General features: G+C 37.9%; 1 protein-coding gene across 1 annotated transcript; it reads right to left on the reverse strand.

Annotated features, from left to right (window-relative positions):
- On the reverse strand, positions 1–25,449 carry tmem63c (transmembrane protein 63C). Its single transcript, XM_060879140.1, has 23 exons — positions 25,392–25,449; positions 17,345–17,612; positions 14,923–15,002; positions 13,109–13,196; positions 12,667–12,704; positions 12,007–12,149; positions 10,641–10,692; positions 10,420–10,528; positions 9,662–9,735; positions 9,455–9,535; positions 9,136–9,256; positions 8,754–8,887; positions 8,466–8,588; positions 6,489–6,642; positions 6,297–6,403; positions 5,281–5,367; positions 5,121–5,186; positions 4,847–5,009; positions 3,389–3,494; positions 2,487–2,654; positions 2,159–2,274; positions 1,897–1,971; positions 1–1,672 (listed from the first exon to the last, which is right to left on the reverse strand). The coding sequence occupies exons 2-23, from the start codon at positions 17,564–17,566 to the stop codon at positions 1,448–1,450; spliced, it is 2,532 nt and encodes an 843-aa protein (XP_060735123.1). The 5' UTR covers positions 17,567–17,612; positions 25,392–25,449; the 3' UTR covers positions 1–1,447.
- Between the last annotated feature and the right edge of the window lie 372 nt (positions 25,450–25,821).

Here is a 25,821-nt window from a genome sequence, read left to right on the forward strand (position 1 = left end):
ATACAGTATAACCACTAACGGCCATAGTACAAAACTTACAAAGAGAATTTAAGTGTTATAGTAGGTGAGGCAACACTTCACCTGACTGAGAGTGCTGCAAACTGAACAAATCATGAGATTTTATGATGACATGCAGTGTTTAAGACCCAGGGCAATGATATGTGAATGCAATATTAATATCAATGTCTGTCTAATAATGTTTTTTTTTTTACTCTTTGATAAGTTAAAGTTCATGTCTAATTAAGTTTTTTTGTTAATAATAAGGGTTTTTAAAAAGGGATTTTTACTTTGCTTTGCTTGTTGTTCCTGGTGGTCCAATGGCAGGCGCCCATACTCTCACCACAATGGCCTGGGTTTGATTCCAACCCAGCTACTGAGAGATTTACTCCCAGTGCCAATCCCAAGCCTGGAGAAAATGGCCGGGTTGCATCAGGAAGGACATCTGGTGTAAAACTTATGCCAAAATCACATATGCGGATCAGATGATCCACTGTGGGGACCCCAAACAAGGAGCAGCCGAATGACAACCACTTCGATTTGCTTATCCTGTTATTTATACTCCTTTATCTTCCAACTGATTCTCTGAGTTTCTCTTGTCCGAGCTAAATAAATGAATTTGCTCTGCAAGGATAATTGGACTACAAACATGAGTATGCAGTGAACAAAACAATAGCTGTAGCAATCAGGGTAAAGATTGATGGAAATGACTTCTACACTCTTGATGGAGTACAATATAAAAAGGCTAAACAATAAATGCTTAAAGAACCCTCAAAATGTCACAGTTAATAATAATAATAATAATAATAATAATAATAATAATAATAATAATAATAATAATCACAATGAATAATAATCCTTCAATGAATAGTGATACTGTACATCTTTAGATAAAACCCTAATAGTAAGTAAAAACAGCCTCATATTATCATTTCAAGATTAGTAATAAGCAGCTAGCAACAAGTACAAATATATTCCTTCCCATGTCCAATTTCACTGACATCCTGCATTGGGTCAGGTTTTTGGAGCCACATCGAACAAGCAGAGAAAAACACTAAACTGTGGACATGACCTTAGAAATCAGCAGAGCCAAGGAAAAGCTCCTCCAAAGCACAGGGTCCAGTTTTCTATACTTCCGTCAGCAATGGTGCCAGACGCCATTAGCCTCAAATAAGGCCCAAGAAAAACAGGAGAGAACAGAAGAAGACAGACGAATATAGAGCAAGAAAGACTGTGAGAGACAGACTGTGTGTGTGAGAGAGAGAGAGGAAGAGAGAGAGAGAGAAAGCGAGAGAGAGAAAGAGAGAGATTGAGTGGCCACACACTGTGTCAGATCCACTCCTTAAATGGGCTTTGGAGGGAAAAAAAAATGCAGCATTGTGCCTCAGTACCAGCCTCGAGTTAAGGTGATGCAGGGGGCTTTTATTTTGCTGGTAAAGGTGAGTAGGTGTCACTGGTAGTCCACTGGACTGTCCATCAGAGAGCTAGAGCAGACACGTCCTGGTGTGTCTTCAATCTCTGTCTCCACTGTCTCCTCTGCATCTTTCCCAACCGCCCCCTCTTCCTCATGCACCGAGGCCTGACAGTTTCCCATGGTACCATAGCTCTGGTGGGCAGGAGAGGGCATGGGTGTCAGACCCAGCTCTGGTTCCAGTAACACTGATGCTATGAAGAGCTGAGCAAAGAGGATGAGAGGAACAGACTTGATGTTACAGTTTTCAGGATACTGAACATTTTAAACTTCTGTATCAGAATGATTTTGTTAGAATGAGTAAATCCTACACGGGTGGACACAAAATATAATGACTGCTTTATTAACTGGTCATTAATTGTTCTTTAGCTAGAATCAATGGTTTGCAGATAATGATTAAAGAAAGCAATGAAATGAAATGAATATACATTTGCAGTAGTTGTGGTGGATGCAGTGCTTCTCTCTATATCAGTGTAGACTCCTTCTGTGGTTGCGTCAGACATCTGAAAGATGAGTAATATATGCATTTCATGCAGCATGTAACCCAGAAAGTACTCATAGCTAAAAGACATTTATCTTTTACATCATAAGTTAATAACATTTCATCATAAGTTGTCACATGGAGATGTATTTATACTCTAAAATAATAAAAAGAATATATATCTATAATTGCACTAATCCATGGCTCACCTGATAGCTTGTTGTTCTGTCCGTCTGTAGTTTTTTCAGACAGATTCCGAAGACGGTAAAAATGATACATAAAAGTACAGAGATGAAGGTGAACAGAGTGATGGGTCGCATTGGACCTGAAAACACAAGATATACAACGAGGCTATTACAGAATTTACAGTTCCTCCTTTGTCATCAGATTCATTTTACCTGCAGAATGACAAACAACCTAGGAAAATATTATACAACACCACATATCTATAAAACAATGTCAGGGACATGCCACTTAATTATTAATGATTATTAGAAGGGACACTTATGAACTGTGCTTTCTTTATTGGCCTCTTACCAAGTCGTAGCACAGAGAAGAAGAGGAGCCAGAACATACAGAGTATCGGTGCCACAAGCACCTGCTTGATAGCAGCCGAATGGATGTGCTGACTCAGCTTGGTAGGGATGTAGGCGTAGTAGATGTTGTAGCGGTCAACCATGTGCTTCAGAATCAGATACAACAGTCCTAAAGGGGGAAGATCCCTCCTATTATTGATTCAGCAAGATTTATTTTACTGCACCACAGGAAGCATCAGACATAAAGATAATAGCTGCATGGATAAAGAAATCCCTTCATGAATATGATATTTCTCAGGTGTGCAGCTACAACCAAATCCCAGATGTAAAAATCAGATGCCAAATAACCTCAGTATTATAGGGGGAAAAGGCTGATTTTGGACAGCGGCGTAGTAAATAAACAGTCATAATGTGTGCTGGTGACAGAACAGGTGTGGAGTGGGCGTCTGGCTCTCGGCTAGACGGCTCGGAGAGCCTGGAAGACTAGAGTGGTGTTCACACCTCGCAGATCCCTCGCGTTACACCGAGATACTGTCAGTGATATGGCTCAGACGCCCACGCAGCACACACTCTGCTGAGGAGGAGAACCAGAGGACAGAAGTGGAGCGAGGCATCATGAACACACATATACAGCCAAAGCAGGAAATGGACCACAGTAGAAGGAAGAGGACTGAAGAAAAAAGACTGCAAGAGAAAGAGGGGATCAAAAAAATGTGGAAGGAAAGAAAAGCGGAACAAGAATGTCTTCAGAAAGCAGATGAAAAATAAAAGTAAAATAGGCAATGGAATGGAAAAGCTTTATAAGGAGGGTACCTGAAAAGTGGGATATGCCAAATAAGAACAATACAGCTACAAAAATCTCAGTATAAAGTGTACACTAGAAAACCTACACCGCACACTCACCAAAGGGTACGATGATGGGGCAGGTAATGCTATAGGTCATACTAACAGAGAATATGCACATGGTCCAGGCATACTCTAACCCAAACTGGAACTCATAAGCCTGACTCTGCAAGAGGACAAGAGGTTAAATGTTAAATAAATGTTGTAGAGTTCATTTCCTGTTGCTTATTTGTCATGCTGTTTTTGGTTTAAATCTATAGCATGTGGAATTAAATCTGTCTTAAATAAACTTTACTAAAGCTATATAGCTAAAAAAAACATACCACAACTACAGGTATACAGTAGCTCATAGAACAAACTGTGCCTGGGTATGCCTACTATACAGTATGTGACGCATATTTCTTTTAAAAACCACTACTGGTCATCCTTACAGCTATCAAAAACCTCAAGACGTATTACAAATAAAATAAATGACAAATAAAGCTCTTATTATATAAGACCAAGTCAGAACAAGTGACAATGTGGAGAAATAGCAATATGCCCTTTGATTACTAATAGTTTTTAATGAAAAGGCTATGGCGCGAGCCACCAGAATAGTAATAGTGCAAATGCCAGGATAACTTCCTGTCTTAGGCTGCATCTTCTATGCTGCATCTCCCTGTTTAATGTGTTGAAGTGACAGAGGTGTCCCACATGACAAGCAGTATTAAAAAGGTTATTTGTATTGTCTTTGTTTTTTAAAAACGGTCTTGTATTGTTAAACATAAAAATTCGAAAATATGTCTGAGAATGTATAAAAAAAATTGTGCTGACAGTTTAAACTAGTCCTGCAGGAAAACCGTGCACTTGGCAACACTACTGAGATTATTCACATCTAGTTTTGGTAGACATGAAAAAATCACATGCAAATCTGGCCGACACTAAGTTCCCAAACACATCAAACTAAGTACATAATCTGTCATAGATCCCATTTCTCCACCCTAGTTTGTATAACCCTCCTATAAATGCTTATGTATGAAATAGAGATGGGCTTAATGCGTTGCCAAATAGTGCTTAAATTACAAATTTATGCTTGTATGAAGGTTTCACACATAACACCTGAGGTTGTTCCCATACAAAACTTTTAGAAGAAAAAGCCTTTATTTTGTCACATATACATTACAACACAGTGAAATTCTTTCTTCACATATCCCCTCCTTTTTTTGGAGGTTGGGGTCAAAGCACAGGGTCAGTCATGATACAGCTTTGCTCAAGTGGTAGCTTGGCAGTGCTGGAGCTTGAACCCTGATCTACCGATGAACAACCCAGAGCCTTAACCACTTGAGCCACCGCTAAAAACAAGAGCAAAGGCTCAAACCTTCAGTGCCGTAGTGTCTACTAAGTAAACTTGTTTCAGTCGATGTCAAAAACACAATAATTCTCAGAATCAGCATCTTCCCTGACAGAGAGCATTACGTATCCTTACATGAGAATATTAAGTTCATCTGGGGTTGCTCTTACTTAGTTGCTCTTACTTACACGTTTAACATGGATGCGTTCTGCTTTGGATTTTGCAAAACAAAGACGCAGCGAGTAAACCAGTAAAGAGGGAATCCGCAGCAGCTCCATCGCTGTTCCAATCAGACTCGATGTGATGATGTAATTCACAAAAAACGCTCCGTTATCAGGCAAGAACACACATCTAAGAAATGATCCAAAATAAACAAATGGAGAAGTATGTACTCTAGTTTAAATCCTCGTAATTAAACAGTTAGATCAGACTTCAATGGAAAGCAGCTTTACAGTAACTCACTGGAACTTTACATCCTTCTGATCCAGGAAGTGAGTGTCAAAGAGCCATCTGAAGAAAAAATCCAAACTAGAGAGCAGATACAAATGGGTTATAACAATATATTTGTAAATATAGATATATTTTTGGTTATACAGTATGTCATCACTAATAATTAATATACCTGGACAGACCAAGAGAAGGCAGAATGATAACCATAAAGACCAGCAGTAGAAAGCACTTGTGCATGGTGATCTGATTCTCACTGGACCTGGAAAACGACAGATGTGATGATTTTGACTTATTTATTCTATTCACTAGCCATGTACAGTAGTTGCAATGAAGATGTCCTGCAATGAAAATAACGTGCACCGAATGGATTGATTGTGTAAATTTCACTCTTTATATTGCTCCCTTACTCAGGAAGGCTACTTTCTGGAAGAGAAGGAGGAGGACGATGAGGAGGATGTCCTGAGTCGGGAAAACTGTGCAGTTTTGATTTCCTACAGGAAACCATTTTTAGTACGTTCAACAAATTTAGTTTTGTTGTCCACCCTGACTAAACCCTGTCTTATAGTATAACCAAGTCTAAAGTCATTATTGGGTGTAAAAATGCACTTGAAGGATTCCTCATTTCATCGTCCAGTGCTGATGTAGATAAACCATATTGACTGAAATGTTTTATAGTATCCAGATCCAGAGAGGCCACAACTGCGCATTCTTTATTCTCTTATTGTCATCACTATGACAACAAGACTGAAGAGGTTAGCTAAGAGTGTGTCTGATTGACAGACACAGAGCTGGTGAGGAGGATGTGTGTGTATGTGTGTGTTGGGAGGTTGGGTGGGGGTTGCTCTGCTGTTATGTAATATGTTTGTGCACCACATTGAATATGTCACTGCAGTATTAAAACCCAGTGTACAGACATGCACTGGCACACAATAACAGCTACTCATCTAATGTGTTAATTGGTAATCCTAAAAGAGGGAAGTAGCATGCATTTAGCAGTAGTAAGTAGTAAGTAGTGGCTTGGGCTTTGTGGTTTTGTTTCTGTTTGATGTGCTACATGGTGCTGCATGGTTTTAGTCATCCTGACTCAGTTGTAATTATTGTATTTTGGAGCTAAGTCTGAACGCTTGTTAGTAGTGTTTTTAATGCTAGTGAACGCTAACAGTGAGGAGGAAAGAAGCTTTTCCATACCTGGTCCAGTGATGCTCAAAGAAGGCGGAGTAATACACAAGAAAGGGGAGCAGAACAGAGAAAGCCCATAGGAGCAAAGTTGGGAAGAACTGGGTGATAACTGGATTCTGTAGAAAAGAGCAGAGTTTAAAACCCCTTAGTGGCTGAGAAAAATCAGCTTTACAGGACAAAAGGGATGTGGTAAACACTGACCTGGAGGCTTTCAACAGGCTGAGTGACATTGAACTTGTCCATAGTGTTGACAATAATGGCCGGAGTGGTGAGGAAGAACAAGAGGAGGAAGAGCAGGATATTAAGCAAGACACATCGTAGCCACCAGCGAGAGCCACTCACTGACAGGTTCTCCCTGCAGAAACACAATGCAGACTTACTACAGCTGAATATTAATAGCACACTAAGCTAATTCTCTAACAGAAAAACAGACAAACGGACATAATCTAAAGGAAAGGATTTATGAGTAATGTTTTCTATTCTACTGTAGTGTCTAGTTAGCAAAGGCCCTTATAGCAAAAAGACTAGAAAATGCTTCCAGGGTAATTTTTATATTTACAGAACCAGCATTAGAAAACACTTACAATTCTATTTTTTTTAAATTATGTTGGCTTTGTAGAAGCCAACATTCTGTTTTCCTAGTTAAGCTTAGACAAAAAAGAGTAACTATCAAGAGTAACTCCTCCTAGGGCTTTCAAGCCACATGCACCAAATTTGGATATGTTGTAGACCCTGGTCTGAAGTTTTATGCTTTTTACTTTTCTAAGCGATCTGAGTACCGGTACTTCCAGTACCGGGTCTCAAAAATGGCCTTTTTTCCCCATAGACTCCCATTATACATTTTGGAGGTTTATAACTCGGCAAGCTTTCAAACTATCTACACCAAACTCGGCCAGCTCCTTTAGGGTGATACTCTGAACAAAGTTTTAATTTGGTGTACCGACTGGCCTTTCGGTTGTCCCGCAGTCCCGCCCCCAAAATATGCAAAATCAAAAAACTTTTTACAACATGGACATGTGACATACCAAAACACTCAGAACAATGAGGGAAACTTCCTCGTGGGTATTCTGATGATGTCACATGACGTCACATGATGTCACGGTCACGTGAAAACAAAAAATATTAGCACAACATGGACAAGTGGCATATCAAAACACTCAGGCCAAGGAGGGGAATTGCGTCACAGGATTTTGGATGATGTCACATGCTCATCTCCACTTGCCTACAAATGTTTTGGCACCCTAGCGCTCCATTAGATTTCACAAGTTTTATGTCCACTTGCCTCCAAAAGTAACACTGACCCTTATGTCCACTTGCCTCCAAAAAGCACCGCCTTTGCGAATACTTGCCTCGTCAAAGCCAACATCAAAGTTTGTCACGACAAACTTTACAAATCTAGTTTTTTTAATTATGTCTCTACCTGGAGGATTACTCTGATGATGCAGCAATTTCACTTAGCACAGAACAGGAATCAGAAAGACATCAGCAATATGAAGAATCTCTGTATTAATGCTTTGATATAAGTTAGAAACCACTCACACACAAACACTCAATATTCACAGACTTATTATATAAGAAGGACTGGAGCTGCCAGACAAACAGGCAGATCTGCATGAGGGGAGAATAAATGAATTCAATTAGATCTCTATAATCAAAATAATTGGGCTGGAATAATGTCTGTTTGGAAGAAAAGAAGCAAAGGTCTTATTATAACAGATCTCTTTGTCTACAGGAACTGGAACTGTTTCACTATATGAAAAATATCCACACATTCATCAACATCTTTTATTTCAAATCCTGCTATGCTGCATATTAAATGTATTGTGATCTTAGGAAATAATGTTACAGAACAAATTAATTGGAGCATCTATGTTGAAGTTCGTACACTCAAGAGAGCAAAATTAAGAAATAACACAACAACAACAACAACACAAAAAAACATGGACCAATGAACATTTTAAGGAACCCATTACAAAAATCACATGTTTCTGTTGGCAATCTCATGTTTTGTAGCCTGCGTGTTTTAGAGTAGCCTATGTGTTTTGGAGTCTAATACAGAAACACACTTGTTTGATATTTAAGTTCACACCAGCTAGCATCTTCCACCAATTTCAATAACTGCACCTTAAATTAAAAAGAAAAGAGCTGCCATGGACAATGTATTATCTGTATACATACCAAATGATGTCATTGGGGGCAGGGGCATAGCGGACATCCCACTGGTGCGAGTGCACGACTGTAGTGATGCTGGACTGCTGCGGTTTCCGACGGCAACGGGCCCTCCTGTAGTCTTTCACAATGCTACACAAATTCAACAGCAAAATTTTATGTCCTATGAGAGCTTTTTTTTCTGTACGGTATATCGGTGGGAATTTTAAAGCAACTCTCTTATGTTACTGAAGAGCAAGGGACACAAATATTGCTATACTATGACCAATCAGTAATGAAAATGCATTTATTGCTTACACTGCAGTCATCCTCTCATCTCTGAAAGTTACAAAGGCAATGCCCAATTTCTTCATGGTAATGCGATGCTTTTCAGCATTAAACTCATCTGTTAGCTTCTCTTCTAATTCACTATAATACTGCTCTGCATCGATCTGCAGAAGAGAAGAGAAGAGAAGAGAAGAGAAGAGAAGAGAAGAGAAGAGAAGAGAAGAGAAGAGAAGAGAAGAGAAGAGAAGAGAAGAGAAGAGAAGAGAAGAGAAGAGAACTTAGTGTGCAGTGGTCCCCAGTGGCCAACCTGAGGAGGTGCCATACCAGAGTAATGAAATTTGTCTGCAGTTTGCCATCATTATTATATTGTTTACTGTCATAAACACAATGCATGTTCTAATCACTACATTACCTGTTCAAAGCCACAAAAATCACAGCAGAAGATCTGTGCACAAGGATGTGTCTTTATCATTATCCTGCCTTCCTTCTGTGACTTGGTAGTGAAATACATCCTCCCTTTCATTGCTTTCCTCCTGCAAGAGAAGCAGACAAATAAGAATTTGAAAAGGAAAATAATTTTTGCGCCGAACACGACGAGTCGAAAGTCAATAGCATTCAAGTGGACTTTCATCAACTTCAAGTGTGTAAAACCTGATTTACAACACATTTAATAAAAAAGGGAATGTGAAATGATTTGCTGTTTGTGGAATGGGAATAAGGAAATTAAATACCTCTCAGAGTCCAGCTTCATTAGCTTTTGGACATCGAAACAAAAGCAGATGTCTGTGACTGTACAACTCGGATATGCTTCGCTGTTTGGGTTATAGAAAAGAAATCCAATATACTTAACCCTAATGATTTTCTTTTAATTAAGAATGCAAAAACATATGAAAGACTGGAGCTAGTAGGATAATAGTGTGACTCTTATCATTACTCACTGGAGATGTTTGGTAATCAGGCCGGGGTCAGAAATCTCTCTGGGAATGTTAGTGATCATTAAAGTTCTAGCCACCTGCAAGAACAACAAGTGAAAAGAAACAGACCTCTATATTCAGACCACTTTATTATCACACCTGTCCACCTGCTCATTCATGCAATTACCCAATTGGCAGCACGAACCATAATAATCACACAGATACAGCTTCGATCTTCATTTGATCTTCACATTGACCTTTGGTGTTGCGTTATTCTGGTACCAGGTGGGCTGCTTTGAGTATATCAGAAACTGATAATCTTCTGGGATTATCATGCACAAGAGAGTTTACATAAAATGATGTAAAACACAAAAAACATCCAGTGAGTGGTGACTTGTTGATGTGAGAAAAATGATCAGATTGGGTTAAGATAAAAATCAAGACTATTGTAACTCAAACAAGGGGAAATACAGTAATGGTTCAGTAGATCGGTTTATTTGTTCAAATCCCACAACTGCCAAGCTGCTATCCCTTTGTCTTTGGACAAAACCCTTAAACCTCAACTGCTTGGTTACTTATAAGATAAGAGATTTCTTAGTAGTAAATACAAACTTCTGGTAAATGCTGTAAATGTAAATGCAGAAATGCGGTGGGCAGAAATGTATGTCAGAATGCACAACACTTTTTTCTTGAACCTTGGCTACAACAGCAGAAGACCATATTAGGTTTTAAACACATGCACACACACACACACACACATACACACACAGGACCATACAAACCTTCTCATCCTCTTTGTATTCCAGCTGTGAGGAGTGGTGGACCATACAGAGTACAGTAATTACAAAGTACAGTAGTGCAAAGATGCTGTGTATCCACAGAAAACTGTTCCTGTGGTAGAGAGGGAAGATTAGTTATAACCAGTAACATGTATGCTCTGGTAAATTTTTCACATAATATGACAGTAATTCATGTGTTTATATAAAGACAGATGATAACTTACTGTGCTGCTACGTTAGCCACGGTTGTCCGACCAAAATTCTTAGGGCTGTTTTCTGAAAGAGCAAAGTACGTAATCACAAAAAAAGAATGTACACTATCCTTAAGTCTTAAATATAATGATATCTTCCCATTTAGAATAAAATGTCTCAGTTGAAAGCATCATGTAATGTGTACTGACACCATAAATATTTTACTATTTGGTTTTAACTGCACTATTTTATCTGGTCTTGAGCATTGTCTGGACCCAGGTCTAAAAAAAGCTTGTCTATGTGTAATTTACATGCAGATTTACTTTTACATTTATTTACTTGGCAGACACTTTAATGCAAAGAACATGAAGCAATCCAAGCTTTGAGGTTTGAGGCTTGGCTTCCTGATCTCTCATTCTTCCAATCAGTAGTTCAGACCCTTAACCACTAAGTAATCACAGTCCAGACTTATTGTATATGACTAAATTTTGAAATCTTTTCAGTCCAAAGGCAGTTTAGATGCCATCGGAAGGTCAGCATTTTACCCGCTCTAAGATGACGAACATTTAGATGTAAAATTGTTTAACTTTTTAAATTTCTGACTGCAATGGATCTAAATTTAAAAAAAAAAAAAAAAAAAAAAAAGAGGAGATGTTAGGTCATATCCAAACTCTGTGAAACGGTTTACATTATCAGCTCCTCTCTAAATTGCGACCTCAGATTCTAGTGTTATATTTTACTCTCCATTTACTTTTAACAAATCTGTGCTAAATGTATTCTAGTGCATTCTGATGATGGAAAGTTTGGCTATGGGATTGTGGGTGTGTGTGAATATGGGAGGCTGCTTTTCACAATGCTTTTCTTGGGGTGAGGACAGTCAAGGCCTTTCCCATGACATCCCATGTTTTCCTTGGCTTCTCTAACCCCCAGTTGCCACTCAAACCGTCTACAAACACTATGGGGTGGTCCTGACATGCCCTTTGGGCTCATCCACTAATGTCTGGGTATAAGCAAAACCTCCTAAAGCTTGCAGTACAACCCTGTGGGACTATTCAAAGAAACGCAATAGTAGGTTATGTTATGTAAGTCTTGTCTTTATATTTATATAACTGAAATGCATGCATGCTGTTTTTACGCGTGTATTAAATAATTTCATGGATGTACAATATATACTGTAAGTATGATGTCTGTTACATGTGCTGATAAAAGCAGTACAAATTTTCTCCACTGTGAAAGCATTGTATTGATTGTAGAAAGCTCTTTTATCGCAGTGTCTTGACATAAATATTGTGGACAGTAACGGTGTTATGTCTGCTGTCATGGGGTCTTTATGGTGTTGGGGTAAGAGTAAAACAAAAATTAAAACAGTAAGAGTGTTTCTAGGTGAGCTGACATTACCCAGGAGGCTCCCAGAGAGGTTGACAGGCAGGATAACACTCAGCGAGAGCAGACACACTACAGCCATGAGAAGGATGACATGGCGTTGAAATGCCAAGTATGTAACTGCATCAATGCCACACTTACTACGGATCTCATCGTCCCTGCAAGGGGGCAAAGAGAAGCCAACACCATTACAAGCAACAAATTTGAGAAAATCTCATTAAATACACTTCAAATTTATATGACTACACTTATAGCTTGTGCTTGTGTGTGTGTGTAGGTGGGTGGGAGTTTATTTTAATTGCATAAACCAAACAAGACACATGATTACATAAGGTAATAATAGATGTAAAGACATGCGTGTGCATGCAAGCACACATCCTGAGCCTCGCCCCACACACAGTATGGCCTCCCAGTCTCCTGCTGACAGGACCACCTTCTCGAAGCTCTAGATGTTTCTAATGCAGCTAAATATGGTGCTAGTGTGCCAACCTGACCACACAAATGACATCCTGGAAACCATGGGAACGGAGGAAGTGGCGGCTTTAAGGAGCACACCAAGCTCTGAGAGTGAGTGGCAGACCGTAGGCCTGCGTTTGTTTTTCCTGCTTAATGAGATATAACGCAAGCGAGCTGAACGCTGAGTGAAGTCATCACCAGCAGGCAGTGCACACTTACTTCATGTGGTAGAGAGATGTGAGCCAGGAGCAGAAGCCCTATAAAGACAAGGAAGAGAAGACAACGAGTGCATAAAAAGGTCTAGGACAAATAAAATGAGCATGTCTGACTAGCTCTGCATCTGTCAGAACCATTTGTGTTATAAGAGAACACAGAAAGAACTAAATAAAAACACCTAATGTTGACGAGTTTGCGATAATTAATCCAGGGGGCAGAATGTCCTCAGATATGGAAAAGGTGAGTCATAGTCATAAGGTGACAGATGTGTCACAGGCAAACACAAACAGCTTTAAAGTGTACTGTTATAGCAGTGGGCTATTCCACTACACTTCATTAAATACAAGCATGCTGTTAGGGATTTATTTTTATCTAGTTTATTAAAAAGAAATGGTTTAAAGTATGGTATGGAAGTGTGTGTGTCTGTGTGTGTCCATCCTCTCACCATGTCTTTGGTCTCAGAGTCTGAGGGACTGGTTTCAGATGGAGACTTCTCTTTCTCACTTTGTTCTCCATAGAAAAGTGATGTTAGACTAGAAAAACACAAAGGTATTGTCTCAAAATTTCAACAAATTGACATTTTTTGTTTTTATTTTATGTCATTTAAAGTAGAAGTGCAGTTTCATACATGAAACAGTACTATGAATGAACAGAGCATGGAAACTTTGACAAAACAAAGCTTTAATCATTAAACAAAGGGTTGTGGGGAGACGTTATAGTAAATTTACTGAGTAGAGGCATGATGATTAACCCAGCAGAGTCATGACAGAATCTAGGTAGCATAATCTCTGATACATAATCTCAGTGTATGCGAATGTATTCACTATTTTGTGAATATATAGTGAATGTTTATGTTTCCATAATCTCACATACTTTAATTGATTGAAACTCTAACATTGTCTTAGATATGCTCATGACCTGAAAATAGAATTTTTGGTAATGACATTTTTTTATGACCAAATAGTGTTTGCGTAATTACTGAGAGACTTTGTGGTACTGAAATAAAATATAAAGCCTTTTAAGATTTTCGGTTTAACAATAATTCAAATTAGTCCACAAACCAAAGAATATCCAGTCACCAGCTGTTCAGAAATTGCCATTAAGAACAGCTAGAAGACCTTTAACACAACTCATGCATACAGTAGGCAGAAGATGAACTGTAGACCTACGAGCTGCACCAACCAATTAAACTGGCCCACAACTCTGCACTACTTGTATTAGCACAACACTCACTGTCACACTAGTGTCAGTGCTGTGCTGAGAATTATTTTCTCATATCATTATCATCAAACTGTATGCTGAGGTCTCAGGTCCAGAGTGAACATTTCACTACACAGGGAAAGTGTAGTGATTTACTAGACTCCCCATTCCGATTACATAAACCATCTCCATGCAGTTTAAGCCTCTAATGTTGCCAGGTATTTCTAGAGTAGAATCGTTTAAGTTGGGATTTCTGGGCTGAGTGCACACCCCTGTCTTTACATAAAAAGCACTTGCAAGAAAAAATGTGGGATAGAAAATACAGACTGAAGGAGTGGGACATGCTTTTGTCCTGTCAAATGTAATGCAATGTAAAACAAAAGTAAGAGACAATTCAAAAACTCTAGTCCATTTGCTGCCTTGCTCTGTCCATTGTGCTCTGCACAATGGACCAGAGTAACCTGTATAGCAGGTTTAACTCGTTTAGTGGATGACATATATGAAAAGATAATATCTAAGATAATAAGATAATAAACTATCTGGGATAAAAGCAAATTTAATTGTAACTACTGTATGTAGACCTCTCTAGAAAGAGAGAAATGCTTGCAGTCTCAGTGGTAAGATGCACACTGACCACAAGATGGTGCTAGTGTCTCACCCATACTCACCAAAACAAAAGACGCACTGTGAGGGCCACAGGCATGCTATATTACTGTAAGCTTTTTTAAGGCTTTACATGTTTTTAAATCATGTAACATGTAGATCCTATAAAAATTAGTTAGGGATGCAGAGTCTGTCTTCAAAATGTTATTCTTACATAATAACATATTTTTTTTTCAGGACAACAGGATGCAACAGTGAGGTCAAATCTCATATTTTGCTGAGTGATTTACCTACTAAATGTTTTTCACTGGACATACCGGTTTGTCCGTCTACCTGCTTAGATGTGTATAAATCTGTAGGACAGCTGGCCAGACTGTGTTCCTCTGTAGATCATTATGAAAACACATGTCTTTTGTAGAGGATGTCACAGAGTGTTGTCAGTGGAGGTCGATGTACCTATCATTCTCCATCAGCAGAGCCAGACGCCCGTAATCCCACGCAGCCTTCCTCACGCAGGAGAACACAAGCAAGAGGAACTACAACAAACAGCATGAAAAGATCAGACAGGTCCGGTTTATACTGTTACCATGTGTTATATGTGCATGTGAAAAAAAAATCTGAACCACATCCTCAATTCAGTTCAATATTATAGCTCATTATTATTTATATAATATATTATTTATATTATTATTAGCACTAGAGAATCATGATCATAAAACAAACACAGTAACACATACTGTATAATACAATAACAGTACACTAATAATCCTGTACTAATACCTGTATTTTTATGTACTTAATAAACTAATGATGAGTTAAGGCAACTAATGAATAACTAACCTTAACTACGACATGAGTCTTATGAGTTCATGTGTGAATAATGACTGCCTTAAATTTGTTAATTAATGTAGTATGTAATTAATACACAGAGGTAAAATAAGCCAAACAAACAAATAGGAAACAATATAAATCAAATGTTTATCATATCAAATTGTTAACCTTAGAAGGAGCAGAGGTAAAGGAGCGGAGCCACGGCCTCGATTTAATATTAATTAATATGTAATATTATTAACATGTAATACTAGTATTACAATGTGATTGAAAGAATAATAGGCCGAGAGAAAACGTGCAAAACGCGTTTCATCTCAACATGCAAAACGTGTTGAGAAGAAACGACTGGTTTGTTATTAGAGTGTCATATACTCCTTATAGAGCATGTTTAGTTTGCCTCTACATGATGAATTAACAATCATGTAGTAACATACTTAAAGTAGACTCATGTCAAAGTTAAAATGAGCTCTTCATGATTCTATATGATTAGTACATTCCGTAGTTCATATTTAGGTAAACATTTATTCAGTGTAGTAGATTAAATTTAGTGCAGGATTTCTCATGTACTGTTACTGTAAAGTGTAACACAAAAACTAATACCACATTTGCGGATTTCAGTAAATGTAAATCCAGCATTACAAATCCATACATAGTTATATAAAAACTGTTAATATGACTATACTGTCTGAGTAAGAGTAGTAAGAGGTCATACAGGTCTGTACCCAGCTTTTTTGACAATAATACCTTACAGTACATATTGTGCATATACGATTGTGCTGATTCTATAGTCAAATGATGTCTAATAAATCTGAAATGTACTTATTCGTGTTTCACATCATACATATATTTATTTATATTTCACAATATTCAACTTTTCTTTACTTTACTTTACTAACTGTAAGCTCTGAGTCTATTATAACATTTAGTTACTGCTTCAAGTTTCTCTCTTTGCACAAACACTTCATTTATAAAAACAAACTGGCAATTGTAAACTTATATATAAATGCACATTGTTTGAAGAAGATTTTATAAAGTGTTTCTTGTATAAAGGCCTGTGCTCTAGGCAGAAATTAGCCATTTCTTCAGGAAGAAAGAGAGGAGGTCGTGGTTGTCAAGGAAACTGACAGGGAGTAAGGTCAGTATGCACTGTTCATGTAATGACTCCAACAGCAATGCACTCAATGACTAGACAACAAGAACACAGCTACATACCTCACTCTTCTGTAACCAAGCCTGCAATTTAAAGCTGCCTAAAATATTTCCAGTGACACTGACCAGATATGTTCTGCCTTCATTTGGAATCAATCTGCTTTGTTAGAAAAATAACAGATGGTGTTATAGCTGGAATAATTCAGGATTATTTTAGATATATAGTAAACTACTTTTGCAATAATGGCTAAGGTTTGTATAAATTGCTTTAAATTGTTAAGAATGATAAAAGATGTCTACTTTAGGCCTACTACATTAGTGTTGCCTATATACGCAGTAAAAAGAACATGGAGATATGGTATAGTAAAGAGCCTAACTATATAAAGCATCATACTAACTGCATGAGACAGTAATGTAACAGATCTTGGTTAGGGAATGGAAATACACTGATAAATGTATTAATGTATAATAACATTGTATTATGTTCCATTATTATCCACACACTGAAGGCCTGATTTTCCCAATCCATTCCTCTAAGCAGTTTATTTTTGGTTCTGTTCCAGTTCCTCAGTGCGTATAATGTATACTCATGTGTGTATGTTCTTCAGGGTCTTCCCCAGCCTCTCTAGGGCTGATATTAAGAATTTTTAGAAAGGGTTCTCTCTCTTCTACAGAGACTTTTGATCTCTAATCAGGTAACAGCCTTTTGTAGATTTCTGCATAGAATCTGATGAACTGATTAATAATTTGATGATTTAATGATTTTTTAAAAAAAAAAAAAACACACACAAAACAAAACAAAACAAAACTTAAAAACACTAGGCATATGTATGTCTCTGAAACCAATATGGCACATGTTGATTGTTTCTACACTGGATCAGTGAGAGAAATACTATACCAGCCAAAGGACGAGGTTGATAGCGAGGACAGTGGGCACTCCACCAAAGGGCAGCCCCTGAAGCACACTGCTGCGAGAATGTGAGAGGTAACATCTCTCTGAAGTGCTATTCTGTTCAGTCACAGATCCTAGCAAATGCAGGAGATCCTGATCCACTGACGCCGTGGACCACGGCTCAAACACAGGATTTGCTGTTCCCAAGGAGTTGGAATACGCCGCCATGGCAATGGCATGTGTCTCAGTAAGCCTGCAGACTGTCAGAGCATCACTAGGGAAGGAAATCCAGACCAGACTGAAGTCAATGGAATGATTCTGATGTGCACAATAATTCTCAAAACAGCTGACCAATGAAAGCTAGGGATTAAGCCATTAATGGCTTTATTAAACAAACAAACAAACAAACAAATAAATAAATATGAGTGTTTTAAACAAAAAAAGGGTAAAGTTGTTCAATGAATGCTAATGAAAACATTGATATTCCTGACAAAACATGACCACTTCTGATAAAAAAATACATATTCCATTTTCCATGATTCACAATATTCTGTTTTTGAAATTATATTAATTTTATGTTATTGAATTCACCATATAGATATTATACTATACTATATTATATGTCTAGAAACACTGCAAATAAAAATAAATGACATGGTTTACAAGTCTTCACAGAAAACAAACAAACAAAGAAAACATCCCCAATATTTCACATAAATCATTCATTCTTTTATGTTAAATGGCACTTATTATACACGGGGTCACCGGGACCCTGGAGTCTATCCCAGAGGACTTGGCAGAAAAGGTTCCAACCTATTACAGGGCTCAATCTTGTACACACTACAGAGAATTTAAAGATGCCAATCAGCCTACAACACATGTCTTTTAACAGGGGAAGAAACGGAGTACCCAGATGAAGCCCATGGGAAGAACATACAAACTCACGGGGCAAAGTATTATTTTTCTGACACATTGGGTGGAGGTGAGATGCAAAACAACAGGAGGTACGATGCAAAACGAATGCTAAACACTGAACCACCATGTCCCCTTCAAATTATGCCTACATCATTTATATACTATACAACTATTTCATAATGTCAAACAGACATAAGCATATACTGTAATGTTTTGCTCCCCTAAGGTAGTATTTGTATGAGATTATTTCACCTGCAGAGATGATTAAAGTACAAACCTTTTAAGCATGAGTAATAATATCTGCAGCAAACAAGAGGCAGCTAAATAACACCTAAGCCTTGAGCCATGCACTATTCAGGGATGCTTAAGGTGAACATTTGTACTAACCTCAGAAAAAAGGTGAGAGAGAGGAAGCAAGAAAGAGAGAGAGAGAGAGAGAGAGAGAGAGAGAGAGAGAGAGAGAGAGAGAGTGGGAGAGAGACTTGGGGAGGAGGTGTTGGGCGTGTTGGGATCACATGCACATACACATTATAACACACAGGATTCTCTTAGTCACTGCAATGATGCTGTCATTTGTGTTTGAAATGTCAGTCAGATGGCTCTTATGGGACATCCATGGTAACACAAATCAAGCAGCTTTTATAAACACATTCATCAGCTCACTCATGCCACCAAACAAGGCGACATGAGATAATTATAGACAGCTCACAAATTCAGGGAAAAGAAAGTGGCTCTTTTATGTCGGATGAAGCACTTTTCTGGCATGTTTTGGGTCCACTTGTCCGCTTAGAGGGAAGAATCAATGCAAATCAATGCAAAGCACTTTTGACTGATCACATTTGTGCTCAGATGGGACACTTCTTTCCTGATTGGAGTGCTCTCTTTCTAGATGATAAAACAGATAGAACCACAGCATAAGGGCTCACTGGATAGTTGATACTATGAAAATTATGTAAATCATATTGTATGGCCACTATATCTCAACCCAGCTGAACAGCTGAGGGATAATTAGGACTGATGTGTTAGACAGCGCTCTCTATCACCATCGTCAAAACACCATGCGGTGTCCCAGCATATCACTAAAACACTATGTTATCATTTTCCTTTAATTTACCCCTTGTATGTATGTTCAATAGCTGTGTGAAAGCCCTTGAAAGAATTGACAACAGAGCCCCGACTCTAAAACTTTAGGCTTTGGGTGAAATGATACATGAAGGGAATTAAGAAAATGAGATGATGGGAAAAAAAATCTCAGAATTTGGGCTATAAGGTCACAGAGCGCAAAAATTTACAACATAAATACGATTACAATCAGATTTGTGTCCTGTTAAAATCTACAAGCTAGACAACCAACACAAATCTGCCACAGACAACCATGAGTCAGCAATTCTGTGAGTAGACTCTACCCTTTTCCCTAACACACACACACACACACACACACGCGCATACACACACACACACACACACACACACACACACACACACACACACACACACACACACACACACACACACAAATAACCATATTGTACCAGTTGTGTTAATTATCTGCATAGCTTTGTTAAGTAATAGGCTCTTATTAGTTAACATTTTATTTAATAAGTAATAATTTGCTATTTGTACAACAGCACTAGTGAACATATTACACATATGTATGTGCTTGTTAACATCAGACTGAACTAACTGAAACAGGAAACTAGGGAAGTCTTCATTTTGACTTGGATACAGAACAGAACAAAGTATAATGCTCCAGGGCTGTGATGAGGAGCTGTACAGGCTTAGTGATGTTTGCACCTGGGGTTCTGAGGAGAAACAAGAAAAACAAATGGAATTTTAAATAAATTAAAGAACAGCAGCTGAGCTCGAGCCCCAAGCAGAGATCATTTCACAGCTGTTCACTTGTGGAACAACATTGCTGTTCTCAAATGAGACCAGACGAAATACATTGTTTTAAATATTTGATCGGTTGCTTTACTAGTTAAATAGGGACACATATCCTGTCAGCTACAGTAAATACACACTGTATGCTGGAGCAGTCAGAGAAATAGATAAAAAAGCAACTAGAAAAGACTACATGGACTTGTAAGGTTGGGTGTCTAAATTAAAACTTGTTCTTTTCCTTGGAGGTTTGTGTATTGTTTTGTCCTCAATGAATTTGTGAGGGTCAGAAAGGGCTGTCAAGTTGCGTAGAGTTCACAGTGTTATTTGTGACTAATTGTTGATGCTTTATTTTTTTTGTTAGGTTTGTGCAAACCTGTAATATAGATTTTTTGTGACTGCCCAGAAAAGTGGGTTACATTTGTTTCTAATACAAACAATTATATTAAATATACAAACAATTTTATATATAATTATGAGGGTTTTGCATTTAAGCAACGTGATATGCAGAACTAGTGACATGATTAAAATGCAAAGTAAACATATCGTAGCTTTGAATATACAGTATATTAAAATGGCCGTAAGTGTCAGAGTCTCTTTCCTAATGCAACATAAGCAGCAGGTTAAAAAGATGTGGCAGCTGCCGCATGGTCGCTAACAACCAGAGAGACTGTAAGCTGTCTTATGACTTATGATAAATGAGAACTGGCTGGACGCTGAGAACTGTCATTGACTAAATTAGAGGAACAAAAATGAAAAGGATTCACTTTCAGCTTGCTTTGCTTTGCAACATTGCCGGTGAAGCGCCAAAATATTTACTGAAAGAATCCGAAAAATGACCATTACACCATTAGGCTAATTAGCAAGATGACTGGATTGAAATCCTTCACTACTAGTTTCTATGATCTTCGGAGTTGCTACAGTTATGAAAAGAACCACATTAAAAAGCAGTGATTATCTGTAAGCTCAACAGGCTTCTGCTGTCATTTGCAAAAATAACGAGTTTACAGCTTAGTGCACATTTAGCTCGCACGCTTGATTGTTAGCCACAAACCTTTTCTATTTAAATGATATCAACATGTTAAGGGGAAAAAGCAGACTGAGTAAACCCAATAAGTCAGTGTTTATTTTTTACAGGTGTTCATGTTCACAGCTTCTTTGTGATCTTCTAGTGTTAGTAATGTAAGCCTATTGCCTATTAAGTTAAGATATTTGCTTTAAAAATCATGCAGATCCCTCGTGGTCCATGGGTGCCAAGTACTGTAAATGCTTATGATGTTACTAAGAGACATTTCAGGATGGATAAACTTAGAAACAAATTCACCCATTGCCTTAAAAATGTGACTAAACTCATCCTAAAGAGTTTTCTTTCAAATCACCAGTTTTATTTTTTGAAAAGTTCTAATCTTGAGTTCACTATCTAAAACTTAAAAATTTAGTGGGGTTCTCATACAGTGCTGAACTAAAGTAAGCCTTTTTTCAGTTTTATAAAATTCACTATAATTATCACAACTAAGCCACACTGACACTATGTGCTACTAACATGCAATAACTGGGTTAACAAAAAGAAAGTGTCCTTACATGAAATGTGGTTTCCTCTCATAGTATGTCTGACATTTTCCCAGTTAGAGTATCAGGTTTTTGGGCTAAGTGAAAATAGAGCACTCTCAGAAGCCACTGGTAGGTCTGATTAGATGTTTGATGACATGGCAACTGAAACATGATGCGATATTTATAAAGTGGCTTCAGAAATTATACAGTTACTCTGTCCAGGAATTCAGTGTTGTGCCTCAGAATAATTGAACCCTTCCCCTCAGACAGTCTCTACAGTCACTGAATCTAAGGCAGCCTTGAACGGCTGAGAAGCTAACAGAATAAGACAAGTCTAATTTAGTTAGACTGGATGTGACGGACTGTAAACATTGTCTGTCAACAGTGATCAGAGTGATTGTGCTGCCAGACGTGATTGTGCTTTCCTACACCAGTCAGGTGGAATGGCGATACACTGCACATTCTATAAAGAACTAAAAATACAAATCAAATATAAATGAGTGGCAGTAAATATTCTTTTTTCACTTTTACATGTAACTTTCACAGTGTCCACCAAAACTATAACCTAATCAGAGTAAAATAACCGTATCAAGCTAAAACCTTGCTGCAGAGGAGTTAGTTCAGCTTTAACGATGAATTAGTACACAATCACTCTGATCACAGCTGAAAGAAGTTTATATTAATGTGCTTGTTCTAGTTCTTTCTTAATGCTTCTATAGCAAAAGCTTCTTCACGTGTGGATATTCTACATAAACTACCACTAATCGTAAACACATTTTTTTAAGTGATATTTAACAAAGAAAGAAAAACCTGATATTGTGAAGCTTTCTGTAAGGAGATGTTTATTTCAATTAATTAAAGTCTCAGGAGTCAGCACCTTTAAATTTGTCAGAATGTTTTACCCCATAAGAGAGTCTTCATGATTGAGGATGTTTTTTGCCTTATTAATATCAAAAAAGAAAAAAAGGTAAGATGAGGAAATGTCTGTATTTACCTTATAATGTAAGTAACAGGAACTAACGTGACATGATAGCACTGGCAAACTGCTGGAGAATTAAAAGACATTGGAAGTTGTTTTTATTGTAAAATAATAAACTACACCATCATTGATTATTTCTCCATAACATCAAACTCTGCCATGGATTATTCTTAACATACAGTAAATATAAATAAATTAAACATAACAAAAAGCAGCATCACCACATTCCACGTCCACGCACTCACTTTATTCTGCAGTTAAAGCATGGTTAAATTCGCCAAAACCACATTTTATCTTATTAGGAATCCTATCCATGAACAAATAATAGATATTAGTCTAAGCACTGTCACATATTCACAATACTTGAGACTGCAACAATGCAACACAACATCATATTGCCAAAAGCCACCAATCTGTCACGCACATGGCTATGTGTTTTCCCCTTAATAAACTTGTCAGTCTAAAACTGAGGTCATTGTGTTAGTGCCAATGTTTTACAAGCAAGAAGCCTATGTTCTGAATGAACAATCTACATTAAGGGTTTGCCAAGATGAATGACTTAACTGAGGAAGGAACACACAAATCTCCAAAGGAGAGCATCAAGGCACCTGTAACCAAGAAGCATTGCCAGCTGTTTATACACTTCTAAATGGGTAATGCTGTGCTGTGGGACTTGAGAGTCCCAGCCGAATCATGGGAAATCATGAGTGTGTTCAGACCACTAGCCACTGCCTTTCCACCCTCACACACACCTTCTGTGGCTGAGAAATCAGCAGCAGCTGTGGGTTTACTGCAGAGGGATGTATCACTTTTCAATCTCAGCCAAATGCACCATTAAATATTCATCTGTTGCATAGTGCTGCCCAAAACACAATATTTAGCCTTTGACTAAGTGCAGTAACACCATTTTCAAGTTAAAACTATAAAACCTAAAAAACTTCAAAACTCATTGTAGAAAACAACAGCAGAAAGGATCCATTGACTTGCCAAAAGTATGGAATGGTGGTTACAGCTGCAGTCAAAAACAGAAGGAATTTACTAACTAACTAACTAACTAACTAACTAGAATTTTGATATTACTGTACATACCACACCCTTCAGCAAAATATAAACAATGGAAGAGAAACTTAACACAGTTACATTGTGTGTTTGCTCCTTTTTCGACCCTTGCTAAAGTTACAGAATCTATTTGTTGTTTTCACAATAAGTTTATTGTGTGAGAAAGAGAAAGACGCTTCATTATTCATTTCTTGTGGAAGTGTGAGGCTGTTCCTGTTACTGGTTGTGCTGTTGGCTGTGGGCTCAAATAGTCAATGGGTGGCTTTTTTGGCTTGTGTTATCTGGAAATGATTTATGAAAATACATATACAAATATCTATTGATCTGTCTATATGATCTATAGTTGAGCTGTACAGCTGCATCACTATGCACAACACGCCATAATACATTCCCTAAATCATAAGTAACCCCTGAAAATGCAGATGTGTGCTGTTCATGCCAAAGGCAGCCTAAACCAATATCAAGCTTTTGCTTTATTCTTGAGACACAGCGATAAAAAGATTTTAAGGCCCACATTAGCATTTCACTAGTCTTCACAAGAAAAGCATTATACTGAGCTAAAGAGCTACTGTACATTCTAAGCATAGCAGGTGTCCATTCTGATGCTTTATTCATGACAGTTTAATTATGAACCACTACGAACATGACCACATAAGACGAATGACATTTTAAGCAGTATTCAAGCCTTTTTACAGACACCATGATAACACATGGCAATAAATGTCAAGGTGGGATACATTATGCATGCACAATCTACATATAGCACAATCAATTGTTTCTAGGCTGAAGGAATTTGCCCTTGTCTTTGATAAAGACTGCAAATGTCACCCATTCACGATTTTCATTGATGTTCAAACTAAACAGCAACTCTGGCATTTGAAAAGAGGCTTGGAAACCCCCCAGGAATGACTTTCTACAGCGTTCCAGAACAGTTTTTGAAATAGAGGAAGTGTGTTATTGGTTAGTAAGTTATCACATATCAGGAAGATGCCTCCAGAGAGGAGGACAAACAAATATTATGAAAGATTTATTACGCAGGTTGTAGGAGGAGGTTATGTGTTAAAAGATAGGTGGTGTGTGGTGTGTACAGTCCTCACCACAGGCCTACACAACAGAGAAGACGGATGGTGTATTCACTCTGTTAATCATAACACTCCAGGGCAAATTCTCTGGTGAAGTGTTAGCTGACAAACCACAAGTTCTCTAAGGACATTCAACTTTTTACTCACGTACTACACACCTTCCAGAGCTTAGTCTCTCTGCACATCCAGCTTACACCGCATCAGAGCCTTACAACCCAGACTCAATCAAGATCTAGAAATCTCTTTCGATGTAAATAAACCAGCGGATATAAAGGGAAAAAAACCTTCAGTGAATTAATGAGTGAATTGATTTTCACTGAGCCTCCCTTCTTACTATATACAGCCTAGGTACACAGCGATAAACGCCTTGAAGCTTACTACGTATAGCACAGAAGTGATGCAGCTGCTAGACAAATACAAGTAAGGAATAAATCAATACGCCCACTTTTAAAGCCGTTCAACTTCATCATAATAAATAAATACGCTTCCGCTTTTACAGTCGTTTGAAATCGTATTAAAACACACTTCAATTGGTTCTATATGATTTACAGAGAAGTTACACAATTGTATAAACAATAGCATGGCTCACCATCTCAGTGTGTCATGTAGTGCAGGCGATGTCCGGTTAGACGCTTCTGGCTGCCTGCATCAGCACCAAGAAACAAGGGGAGCGCCCATCGGCCTAGGGAGCGTCTGCAAAGTTACACCACTTTTACAAACTGAGAGACCTGCGTGTTTTCCCCCCTTAATAAGTTGTTTGGCGTCGTTAGCCGATTCTCTTCATAAGGAACATTTTAATTTTTGACTTTACTTCATTTCCACTCCTTGAGACAAATATCCGATGAATTAACGTTATCGGTAAAAACGGAACACGGGGATGCCCTTAAAATTCAGTCACGTCTGTTTTGGACTAGTAGACTACTGCAGTCCATGAAAACAAATAGCCTACCACCTACTTGTAGTGTTTACAAATGTGTATTATGTTTATTCAAACATATAGACTGTATTTAAACCTATAA

The sequence above is a fragment of the Tachysurus vachellii genome, chromosome 10 (assembly GCF_030014155.1).
Source record: "Tachysurus vachellii isolate PV-2020 chromosome 10, HZAU_Pvac_v1, whole genome shotgun sequence".
NCBI classification, from domain to species: Eukaryota; Metazoa; Chordata; class Actinopteri; order Siluriformes; family Bagridae; genus Tachysurus; species Tachysurus vachellii.